The sequence below is a fragment of the Rhinopithecus bieti genome, unplaced genomic scaffold (genome assembly GCF_001698545.2).
Source record: "Rhinopithecus bieti isolate Rb0 unplaced genomic scaffold, ASM169854v2 scaffold_6481, whole genome shotgun sequence".
Taxonomy (NCBI): Eukaryota; Metazoa; Chordata; class Mammalia; order Primates; family Cercopithecidae; genus Rhinopithecus; species Rhinopithecus bieti.
In genome coordinates this window covers 577,888-590,794 of record NW_016805314.1, presented here as the reverse complement: position 1 = coordinate 590,794, position 12,907 = coordinate 577,888, and the positions used below count along the sequence as shown (strand labels likewise).

Genomic DNA, 12,907 nt, shown 5'->3' with positions numbered 1-12,907 from the left:
AAATGGTGTTGTATGGTGGGTTTTTTTTTTGCCATTTTATTGGCTATTTCTAGGTCCCCTGGTAAGGCTCTGAATCATTGAGAGATGGCTTAACACAAGAGACCTGGTTTGGGTTCTTTTTTCTTCTCTTCTTTGGGCTGAAGGCAGGATAATAGACAGAGATATCTCTAAATCAAGTATCAGACCTGGAATAGTAGTGGAAAATAAAACCAGTGCTATCTGAGGCTATTCCCTACCATATTTATTTTAGCGTATTTACTTCATGCATCTTGTATTACATAAACAATAGCATTTGTATTTAGTAAATGATTTATTATAAGTAGTTTCTTTTTCTTTCTTTCTTTTTTTTTTTTTTTTTTTTTGAGATGGAATCTCCCTCTGTCGCCCAGGCTGGAGTGCAGTGGCGCAATCTTGGTTCACTGCAACTTCTGCCTCTGGGTTCAAGGGATTCTCCTGCCTTAGCCTCCCTGAGTAGCTGGAACTATAGGCGTGTGCCACCATCCCCAGCTAATTTTTTTTGTATTTTTAATAGAGACGAGGCTTCACCATGTTTGCCAGGCTGGTCTCAAACTCTTGACCTCAGGTTATCTGCCCGCCTCAGCCTTCCAAAGTGCTGGGATTACAGGCGTGAGCCACCATGCCCGGCCTATTATAAGTAATTTCTAATGAATAGTAAGAGGAACGTGTGTGTGTTTTGACCTTGAAGCTTTAGATTTCTGTCAGCCTAATAGTAAGTGGTACCAGCAAATTCCAGAAACTGATGCTGGAAACGCTCATATGATGTATTAGATTTCAGACACATAAATTCCATCCTTTCCACTTAAAGAGAGCTCTATAGGGATACAAATCTCTTTTTAACCTTCCCACTCCTATGATAAGAATAGAAAGATGCAGTGTAGAATAGCGAGATGAAGAGAGTTAATGGAGAGGTGTTGCGACGTCTGTCCCTTTTAACGATCCTACACCTAATCTCTTTGTCTTCCATGTTTTAGCCAAATACAGCAAGCATGATTAGGGGAGTTAATAAAGCTAGATAATGAAATGATGGTGTGTATGGAGTTTTACCTTAGAGAAGGATGACAGAACCAAAGGAAGGGAAGGTGGGGATGGAAGGGAGAGGAGAGATCTTTGGATGAAGAGATCTCCACCTTCTTCATTGCTCTCAAAAACTTGTGGCAGTTGGTTCCATCCAGGTGTTGGGCAAGACAGAGTATACCAAATCCCTGAATATGGCCGTTTACAACTTGAGAAAGGCATTGTGGGTGATAATAAAGTATGTCTTAGAAATTGAATTACAGCTTAAAAAATGTCGAGATTGTATTATGTGAGGACAGTGGCAGTAGTGGTGGTGATGTTTTTGGTTTGGGCTTTATCATGTTTTCCTTCCAGATTGGCATGCTCATCATTTTTAACGAGACACTGTTGCTCAGAACTTCTGCGAACAAGAAAGATGTGTTGCACTTGGTCTTCTACACAGGCTGCCTGGGGCTAGGAAATAAGACCGTGCTGAGCCCAAAGGCCTAGGATAAAGCTTCTGTTTGCCAACAGGGGAAAGGGTGGGCAGAACGTAAGCAAGAGGAGAATCCAGGAAAGAGAGCAAATGTTTAAATTGTGTGTGGTGCAAGTGTGTGGTTTGTGTCTTGTATCTTCAGAGTATGGAGAAGAATAAGGAAAGCTGGCACTCCGCAGCTCCCAGGGACTAGAAGCCACTTTCTAAACTCTGTCCCTCTTTGTAGGCCTGGAGGGAGTTTATTTCTGCCAGTTTATAGAAGTCCTGTTTCTTATATTCCTGGGCCTGACTTTTTCCAGGGCCTCCTGTTGGCCAGTTCTGTGCCTTGTGTGTACAGTGCTTGACAGTGTATTTGTCTCGTCAGCAGTTGATACTTACTCAGAGGTGGCAGTCCTTTTCGTCAGTGAGTTGTGCTTATTAGCTCCCACAAATTTATTTGACTCATAGACTCATCCTTATCATCAGGTGCTTATTTTTACTTTTTCATACTTTTATGTGTCTCCCCAACATTTTCATTTAGAGTTTGAAAAACTGTCTTATAGAATCATTGTAAGTTTATAAATTTATATTTTGCCACATGATAAAATTCATTTTGCACCCAACACACCTACATGAGACACTTAATCACCATACAAGAGAACAAGGAGGATATCCTTGTTATAATGTCATGTGAGGTCCTGTCCTATCAGATAAATTAATGTTCATTCAGAAGAATCTAACTCTTGCTTTGTAAGACATGCCCAGAAGATGGCTGAGGTACCCAGGTTTGCTGGTGTGTAACATGTTCAGTCTAGGAAGGATCGTGTGGCTGAAGATTTCAGTTTGCAAGACTTTGCCCCTCTCCCTCAAGACACTTAGATGAGACCCTAAGACACATCATTCTCTTCAGCAAAAGTTGCAGAAGTATACATGGCTTGAGGTGAAGAAGGGAGACCTTGGGTCACTTAATCCCCTGCAGAGAAGCCGATCAGGTCATTGCAGCCACCTCCCTCTAGTGACCCTCTTATATAAGCAGGAACAGGAATTCTTGCTACTGGATCCCTTTCATCAGGCATCTTAGGCTCGCTGAATGAAAAGCCCTATAAAAAGGAGATGTGGCCCTAATAATAACAAATACGATCGTGATGGCTATTTTGGACAAGAACAGCTTTGTGCCACTCTTGATCTCCATCGATGGCTGCCATTCTTGCCCTGCTATTACCTTACACACTTCCTATTCTTAGAATCAGTTGTGAGCCTTGGGCTTGGGGGATTGCAGCCCCCATGGCTGGAATGCCCAGCTTGAGTGGAATGCAGACTGTCTGGCAGAGTGGAGGTTAAATAAAGTTTGCCTTGGCAGCCCCCTCTGCTCTTGGATGAGTGACAAGTGACTCGAGTATAGGAGTGAGGAGCGATGGCATGAGCTGCCATGTGGTGCAGGATCAAACGAGTCTTCCGCGCATGAATAGAAGTGGTTGATTGTCCATCCATGACCAACACAGCTATGTCCGTCTTAAATGAGGTGGGTGAAGGGGAGGCCTCAACAGCCTGGAACCTCAGCTTCTGACCATATCACTTTGAAAAAAATGCAGGAACAGATAAAGAATAATGTTGAACCACTTTCTAAGTTTCCAGCTGAACTCCAGATTTGGTGTATCTTCCCCTCAGAGTAATTGACTCATTTTGAAAGTAAGACAAAGGGAAAATTTTTCATTGAAATAAGAATAGTTAGTCAACCGTTTCTTAAGCACCAAGCCCTGTGGGAAATTTTTTTTTAAGTACAAGACACAGAACTCTTACAGCTTATAATTTAGTTGAAGAAGTAAAGCTATAAACACCTTTAAAAAGCAATTGTTCCAGAACTACCTGCCAAAGGAGGTCTATGGAGAAGGAGAGCACTTCCAGCTGTGGTGGTCAAGGATTTCATGGAGGAGGTGGGGTTGAAACAGGTCTTGCCAGAAGCAGACTTGAGACTTATTCTTCAGGCAAGGCGAGAAGAGGCCCTTGTTAGTGAGAGAACTGTTACGAACAAAGGGCAGATGTAGGAAATCCCCAAGACAGTCATGAGGACTTGAAGTCCAGGGGATATGGCTGGGGAGGGTAGAGAGCAGAATTTGTATAAAGATCGCCAGACCCTCAGCTCTGAAGGCTGTGTGTAATGTTACCAAGAAGGTTACGATGCTTCCCATCAGGGGAGAGCTGGGCAGGTGCAGGTGCAGCCTTGCCCAGAGACCACGGCCCTTTTAGTGTTCTCTTCCGTAAAACCGCTTGTACAGTAGGTGGCACATAGTGAACACTGAGTAAATAACACGATTCTTATTGTTACTCATCTTCAAATTCTGTTATCCCAGGTTGTTGAATTGGCTTGGTTTCCATTGCAAGAATCAGTGCTGACTTTCTCCTGTTCTGATAGCTTATGTAATTGATGGTATCTTTGTCTGTTTGGGCTGCTATAACAAAATACCATAAACTGAATGGCTTATAAACAGCAGAAGTTTATTTCTCACAGTTCTAAAGGCTGGGAGGTTCAAGATCAAGGTACCAGCAGAATTCGTGTCTGCTGAGGGCCCTTTTCCTGGTTCATAGAGAGCTGTCTTCTCCCTGTGTCTTCATATGGCAAAAGGGGTGAGAAGTCTCCTCAGGTTTCTTATTATAAGGGCATTTACCTTTGCCCCCATGACCTGACCACCTCCCCAAAGGCCCCCCCTCCTCCTACCATCACCTTGAGGTTTGGGACTTTGACATTCAGATCTGCAGGGACGTAAACAGTCAGTCCTGCAGGGACGTAAACAGTCAGTCCTGCAGGGGCATAAACAGTCAGTCCGCTGTCTTGCTAGTTCCTTTCCTTCAGTTTGATCTAAGCTTTCGTCTCTCTTCCACCACAGGTGGCTAGAGGTGCAGGTAGCTCATTTAACAAGTCCACAGCACTGGGTGCAGTACCTCAGGCTTCTTCAGGAGTCCATCTGGCCTGGTGGAGTTTTGCCTAAGTTTCCACGGCCTGTAAGGACCCAGGAGCAGAAACTGGCTGCTGAGAAACAGGCTTTGCAGAGCCTCATGGGAGTCCTCCCAGGTAACTGGACCAATGAGATCAATTGTACCAGTCACAGTTCCCTTCCATTCTGCTTTGCCACCATTACCCTTTCACCTTTTCCTGTTTGTAAAAGGGCCCTGCATGTGGCTTAGATTCAAAACTCTGTTGACCCATCATTTCTCAGGCTAATAGGAAAATGAACAGGGCTGCAATTCTTTTATCCCTTGCTCAGCTGATGCCAAGGGAATGGAAAAGAACTCTATGGCTGCACCCTAAATGCTAGGTGACAATCCTGCAGATATTTAGGTTAATAACTTTCTCTCTACCTACAGGCAGGTCTGGGGAAGCCTGCCTGCGGGGACAGGTCTCAGAGCCATTTCCAGGAGGTGAAGACTTCAGATTCTCTGACAATTCATAGCATTTTGGGACCAAGGAAGAAAATCACATGTCCCACAGAAGCTCCAACTTAATAAACTGCAGCCATTGAGTATGGTACATGGCCTTTAGCAATAAGTAAAAACAAAATCTGAGGTTGTTTTTCCTTGCATTGTATTTTTAGAGGGCCAGGAAGGCAGCTTGTTGCCTATGACTGTGATAACCAGGAAACAGTTGTGAACTTAGCTCTGGACAATCAGTTGTATTTACCCGTATCATTATAACTCTGTGTCTGCCAACCTAAACTGTTACATTGGAAGGAGTACCTGCATTTGAGTGACAGGTTACAAAATAATTTTTGAAGCCCATTCTTGTGTAGACACCTAACTTAAGAAACATATTTTTCTCAGGTTTTCCTGTTTTGTGAGGATTTTAGTTTGGCTGTGTGGTTTAGAGGTATGCCCGAAATACCGAACCTATGTAAAAACGGCAGAGATCCTGGGGAGAGACTGTCCTTAGAATCTAAAACTTCAGTGGTCACACACACATTCCCTCTGTTTTTTCCTCCTCAGATCTCGTAGTAGAAATTCTTGGGGTGAACAAATGCCGGGTGAGCTGGGGTCTAGTCTTGGAGTCACTACAACAACCGCTCATCAACAGGTAAGTGGAAGAATGTTATTCCAACCTCAGCGTAGTTAAAGCTGTCTCTGGTCTTAGAGGCATCCAAGGTTTCTGAGTGAAAAGCCCACATTCCAAAGAACAGGATTGATGTCTTGACTTGGTCTGGGCACTGACTACAGAGTTTGATGTCCAGATCCACACACTCAGTAAAACCCACACCATCAGGCTTCAGAGCAGATCTTCATGTGCTAGGAAGTCAGTCTTGGACAAACCACCATTTGTGTTTGGAAGAACTCTACACAGGCCCCCACATGAGCTGCTGAAAATGACCTCTTATCCTCCAGGCTTGTTCAGCATACTTGCTCAGTGCTCTTTCCAACATCTGCCAGTCCCTGTGAATGCTCCAAGAGCGTACCCTGGCCCGTGTATCATAGACCATGTAACGATGTTCACCATAAGCCCCTGGCCTCATAGCAAAGCTGTGATTCATGTCAGGACCAGGAGTTGTCTTTGCTTCATATCAAGTAGACAAGATAGTAAGGTTGGAATTTCATAAAGGGACCAGAAATGCTGGGTGAGGAGTCCTAGAATAATCCAGAAGAGGTAGATTCCATCCCCTGGGCTGTTACTCTTCTAGAAGTATTGAGTAATCTTACACTCAAACCCTACCCCAGAGTAGACTGTGTTTGTTAACTTCCTCAAGGATCCTGGCTTTGCCTCACTGCCTGTAAGGCAGCCTATAAATTTAAGGTAATTAATTATGAGAAACAGCAGTAGTCAGGAGCTCTGAAAGTGTCTAGTAACCTGACATCTCAAGGATTTGTTAGCACAGTTCCTCAGCGCAGTGCTAATGTAACTACGTAAAGAGAAATGGAATTTTATAAAACTTAATGTTATGTAAAACTAGTCTTATATACAACTGTTCTTACCTTTATTAGGGCCAGAGGCTTTTATTAGTTCAAAAAACATTAATTTCTTAGCAGAAGTTTCATCAAGCTATTGAAGTTTAGCATATCGGTGATGGAGGAGGAGAAAATAAATGTCATAAACAGGATCTTGTGTTTCCTGACTGAGCCAAACCCCAAGTTTTTTGCCCATTTGTTTCAGGCATTTGATTTACTGTCTTGGGGACATCATCCTGGAATTCTTGGATCTCAGTGCCTCTGTTGAGAAGTCTGCTGCTACCACCTCTGCCTCAGATACCCCAGGCAACTCTAAGAGGATGGGTGTCTCCTCTTAGCTGGTTATTCACGCTTTCTTCCGAGTTCAGGGAAGTAGTTACTCGGCCACCAAAGACCATTCAGGAAGCCTGTGCCCTCTTGAAATAGGCTACAGCTAAGAAGGCCTAGGTTCTCAGTGGCTCACTTCCCTCCCACTTCTGCTCCATTTGTAGCAGGTGACAGGGGTATGTGTGTCCCAGTTGCATGCACATTTATTTCCATGTTTCTTTTGGAACACTGGGATTGTTGCTGGTGAGTAGATCCTGTTTCCTTTGGGAAAAGAAGCTGTGAGGTAGAGGAATGAGCCCCTTTTGCTTCTCCTTTTGCCATCCTCCCTGAGATTGTTTGCCAGAATCCTGGCCCTGTGCACACATGTGCTTAATCCACCAGCACACAAGCTCTGGATAGAACAGGAAAAAAACTGTGGCCAGATTTCCTTGGAGGAGAAAACAACCTTCTGAGCTCTCTGTTCCTAACCGGAAACTAAAAATTCATTCAGGGCCATTCTCACAAACCAGACTCCTGGGTCTAATCTAGTTTCCCAACAGTTCCAGAAGAAGAAGGAGGGAAGAAAATTTTTCAAGGAACCTCTTGCTCATGTGTTGCTGTTTCCCAACACATCAGCCTTGTGGAAGATGTCATGAGGTTGCTTCCCCGGGAGGCTACACTTTTCCTTTCCAGAAGACTCAAAACTGACTGCCAAAGCTTCTGGTAAATCCACCCCACCCTTTACACCCTTTCCTGAAAGGCATTTGTACCACACATTTTATTTATTGGCTTTTCTCCCAACCCTCTGCCCTAGAGCAATTGAGTTTTTGAATTGATGACCCTCTCTATATCTTCAGCAAAATTGCATGACAAGCTGCATATCCAGCCTCAGTTTTTCCAAGGAGAAGGTAAAGTACTTGCCTCCTGTCTTAAGAATGCACAGAGAGTAGGACTAGCAAGCCTGGGGGATGAAACCTCCCTTTGTAAGTCTTTGACAGAGAACTTTTATTATTCTGAACAGGTAAGATTAGCAAACTTACAGGGAATAGCTTCTTATTTCCCATTCCTTATGGTTATAATTAGTCTTTTAACAACACCAGCATGAAGGCAAAGGTGTTTTATCAGACTGCAACATCTCTTAGCAAGGCAAAGCAATTGGGAATTGCTGGAGAAGGATAAATGGTGATGGAAAAGGATACAGACAGTCACAGGGAAGTGCTGTATATTAAACACATGTGAATAGCTGGCAAAAAGGTGTCAAGGATGTCACTGCGAGCCCTTTGGCTTCACACTTGCCTGTTAGCGCCTTGCTTTCGCCGAATTACCAGAGCCTGCCGCTTGAAGGAAGGTCTTGGAGTTAGACTGATGAGAAGGCAATGGGGTGTCAAAAACAAGTGTCAAAGTTCTCTTAGATTCTGAAGTAGGTGATGAGCACACAAAGTGGTTTGTGAGAGAAAGTTGTAAAATCTTTTTACTTTTTTGCCCCTCTGGAGGCTTTTAACCCTAAATTGTGTCTGATTTATTTGGGAGGCTTAGGTGTGCAATTCTTGCCCAAAGGCAAGGAGATGAATGAGATGTCTCATGGCTCCTTCTAGCCTTAAAAGTTGACCATTACAGTGACTTTATGGCTCCAAAGTTCTTGAAGCATCTCCAGCCCTAGACTTTGACAGGAAAAGGTTGCTCAGCGTCTCTACCTTCTGTGAGTACCTACAGGAGTCCAGCCAATGTGTTAGAGCTGATCATTCAGCTGCTTCAGTGAGGGCTAAGATCCTATTCTCGATGGGCATAGGGGGGCAGCCCTGTTTTATGCCACTTTTCTCTCCCCATACCTTCCCTTCATGTGTACTTAGCCACCTGTGTTGCTTTGAATCTGCTGCCAGTTCTGGCTGAAATGTGGCACAAAATCAGTACATCAGACACACCATGAAATCCCTGTGGCTGTAAATTCTAAGGAATCTTTTGACACTTCCAGCCCAAAGAACTTATTTTTATTTCATATTGCATAAGAGTCCCCACCTCTACTCCATGTACCCCAAAAAGATAAGCTGTCCTCAGATCCTCCTTCTACCCAGGAGGGAAATAATGGATATTGCCAAGGGAACAATCACAACTTTGAAAATTACCTGCCAATTTTGGGTAGCAGGTTCAGACAACAAGAGAGTAACAACTGGTAGAGAGCCACAGGTATCTGGAAAAGATACTCCCAGCTGACAGGGTGATAAAAGGCAGGGAAGAATTGGGCCTGTGCTAATCCAGGAAGGTTTTTTTGTTTGCTTGTTTTTGTATTTACTCGTGACTAAATTTTATTCATTTAAGTCAGAATTTTGATATTTGAAATAAGACTACTTTCCCTTTTCTTAATATCTATAAAAAAGACGAGACAGGGATGCTGTGTTCTTTCTGTCCAATTCTAAATGTGATCTTTGCCATTGATTATTTGAATTCAAGAAAGCTGTACTTTGTCATCACATATAACTCACAGTTCCATTTTCACATTTTTGGATTAGACTTAATAAAACCTAAATGGAAAATAAATTCCTAAACCTGAGCCTAGGAGCATGTATAAATTTTAAAACAATACAAGCTACTCCAATTTCCATTTTGGAAATTTCCAGTTTACAAGGTGATTTTCTTATTGTTGTAAAGAAACACATAATGTGAGATCTACCCTCTTAAATTAAGTGTATAGAACATTATTTATTTTGAGATAGTACATTATTAACTAGAAGCAGCACACTATTTTGTAGCAGACTGCTTCCGGTTTTTCATCTTGCATAACTAAAGTTTATACCCATTGAACAGCATCCCCTCATTTCCCTTCCCACTAGCTTCTGGCAGTCACTATTCTACTTTCTGCTTCTGTGAGTTTGACGACTTTGAACGCCTCATATAAGTGGAATCATGCAGTGTTTGTCCTTCTTTGACTGACTTATTTCACTTAGCATAATGTCCTCCAGGTTCATCTGTGTTATAGCATGTGACAGAATTTTGTTTTTAAGGCTGAAAACATTCCATTGTATGGCTATGCCACATTTTCTTTGTTCATTCATTGAGGGACATTTGGGTTGGCTCCATGCCTTGGTTATTAAGAATAATGCTGCAGTGAACATGGGAGTATTAATATTTCTTTGAGGCCCTGCTTTTAATTATTTTACATAAATACCCAGAAGTAGGATTGCTGGATCATATATCATTCTGTTTTTAATTTTTTGAAGACTTTCATACTGTTTTCCATATTGACTAGACCATTTTACATTCCCACTAACAATGTACAAGGGTTCCAATTTCTCCACATCCTCTCCAACACTTGTAATGTTTTGTTTTTTCATAATGACATCTTAAAAGGTATTAGGTGATATTAATATCTCGTGGTTTTGATTTACGTAGCCTAGAACATTTTTGAGTCTTCCTGTGTCCTACCCAGGTTATTCATTTCCAGCTACTGCTCTTCCTTTGCTCTTAGCACCCAACACCAATTGTTAGGTCCTGGATGAAGTAAAAATATGTGTAACTATGATCCCTGGCTATATGAATCAGGATGCTCTGGACAGGAATTAAATTATGAGGAAAATTTATTTTCTTTCATAACATTAGTATGTGAGTAGGTAAGCCCAGGAGTTTGGTGATTCAGCAACTCTGAGACTTCTTAAGGGGCCTGAATTCTTTCCATCTTTCTTCCTTGCCATTAATTAGGTCAGCTGTGTCCTCAGACTGCCTGCCTTCCTGGTGCTGTAGTTTCAGGCATCACTCCCAGAGATAACATTCATAAAAGAACAGGAGCATCTCTTCTGTGTTTTCTTCTAAGGAATAAAGGAACCATTTCCCAGAAGTCCTTCAAGAGTCCTCTTCTAGGCCGGGCACAGTGGCTCACACCTACAATCTCAACACTTTGGGAGGCCAAGGTAGGGGGATTGTTTGAGGGCAGGAGTTGAAGACCAGCCTGGAACATAGCAAGACCCTGTCTCTACAAAAAATATAAAAAATGAGTGGGGCATGGTGGCTCTCGCCTGTGGTTCCATCTACTAGGGAGGCTGAGGCAGGAGGATCACTTGAGCCCAGGAATTTGAGGCTGCAGTGAGCCATGATCACACCACTGCATTCTCGCCTAAGTGACAGAGTGAGACCCCAAATCAAAGGAAAAAAAAAAAAAAAAACAACTCTTATGACTCATTGGCTAGAACTACCCACCTCATGCCAATCCACTGACACTGTGAATGGCATTGTGATTGACTTTCAATAGTATTTGCCCCCAGAGATGAGGTCATCTTCCGTGAAGGTCAGATATCTACAGAAATAATTGATGTTAGCAAGAAAGAAGCAGAGAATGGGTGTTGATAGACAGTGTCTGCTCTAGGGATGGGTCATTCTGCCAACATTAAGCAAATCCCCTGTCTACTCTCAAAATGCCTGGTACCAGCTAATAGTTAACATTTTCTGAGAGCGTTACTTAGAGTCTTTACATATGTTTACTTATTTAACCCACAAATCAACCTTTAAAGGTAGGTTCTGTTGTAGTGGGTTGATGCAAAAGTCATTGCAGTTTTGCCATTTTAATGCAATTACTTTTGCACCAGTCTAATATATCCCCATTTTATCAATGGGGAACATGAGGCACAGAGTGGTTATGTCTTACCCACAGTCATTTGCAAGGGAGTGATAGAGCCTAGATACAAATCATGTCAGTCTGCCTCTGAGCCTACATGTATAGCCACTATACTAAACTGCCGTTCTACCTTACAAAGCAGAACAAGACCAGGTTCTCACTTTCAAGGAGTCTGCAGTCTAGTATAGGAGCCAGCAAACTTTCTCTGTAAAGGTCTGGAGACTAAATGTTAGGTTTTGCAGCAGTATGGTCTCTGTTGTAGCTACTCAGCTTTTCCATTGTAGTATAAAAACAGTCGTAGACAATTCATAAACAAGTGTGGCTGTGTTCCAGTAAAACTTGATTTACAAAAATAGGCAGCTGACCAGATTTGTTTCATGAGTCATAGTTTATGGCCCTGAGGTCTAGTGAGTTAGAATACTGCTTACCAAATTGTAATGTTTGTGTGATTCGCGTCGGATCAGTTTAAAATGCAAATTTTGATTCAGTAGGTCCGGAGTAAGGCCTAGTAAAAGTGTAAGTGCTATGCTCTGAAAATGTCGAGAGCATGATTATCACCCTCCTCTGCTGTTGGAGGGGCAGGGAGCATTTGGAGATGCCTTGTTGCAGGAACCCATTCAGCCAAGCTGTCCTGGCAAGCCGTACCTCCCACCGCTCCGTCCACACCGGCTGTTGGTCCAATCTAACTTTGCACCGGAGCAAGATGTGTTTTCCCAAGATGAGGAGAGGAAGGTTAGCCCACGCTGCTGGATGTGGAAGGGAATGGGAACCAAGGAAAGAATGGTAACTGGGGAGGAAGGGAAACCATGATACTTTTGTAGTTGAAGGCCTAACTGGGCGTGCTTTGCCATAACTTGGCCCCTCTGCCTCCTTTCCACTGGGAGTGCCAGAAATCGCAGGGCAGCAGTCACTCACCCTGCCTTTGTAGACAAGAAAATGAAACCATCAAAGGGTGAAGTTCAGCTAGCCTCTTTCCATCAGTCTTTTATGGTATAAAGGATGAGAGAGGCCGTGAGGGAGACATTGCCCCAAACATGATGTCCACATCCTAAGACTTGCCTGATATTTCGTATTACACAAAGACGACATTGACTGGTTTAAGAGAAAAAAAAAAAAAGGAAATCCAGAAGAATGTGTTAATTGTCAAGCATGAAACAAGTGAAAATCATCAGAATCTTTTTCTTTCTGTGACTTGGTGGCAACAGTCTGTAAAGCCAAGGCCACCGTGCAGTGGTAGGGGAAATTTGGGCACCCGCAGTCACCTTGGCAGACTCATGATGCTATTTTCAGACTTGTGGAGCCTTGCGCTGCCTCCCTGTCATCCTCACCTGTCTCTGGTCTGAAAGTCCATTTTAACTCTGCTTTCTTGGAGGCAGAAACAAGCATGTGACAGGCTGCAGAGAATTACTCCTGGCTTTGATGTCTCTTCACCAGCTTGACAAAACCTGGTTTCTCCACCTGTCTTTACTCTCTAAGCCTTACCTGCAAGCACTTCCATGAAAGCCACCAGCACACCATCTCTGGGATGCAGAAGGTTAGGAGGGAAGAATTGAAAAAACAAAACGAAGGTAACAGTATCA

General features: G+C 43.0%; 1 protein-coding gene across 1 annotated transcript in view; it reads left to right on the top strand.

Annotated features, from left to right (window-relative positions):
• SNX19 (sorting nexin 19) overlaps positions 1-12,428 on the top strand; it is a 43,102-nt gene extending 30,674 nt beyond the window's left edge. Inside the window, 5 exon segments of the mRNA XM_017872143.1 lie at positions 4,375-4,559; positions 5,468-5,555; positions 6,624-7,632; positions 10,418-10,626; positions 11,937-12,428. Of these exon segments, the coding sequence (XP_017727632.1) occupies positions 4,375-4,559; positions 5,468-5,555; positions 6,624-6,756 (406 nt within the window). The 3' untranslated portion in view covers positions 6,757-7,632; positions 10,418-10,626; positions 11,937-12,428.
• Positions 12,429-12,907: the final 479 nt, after the last annotated feature.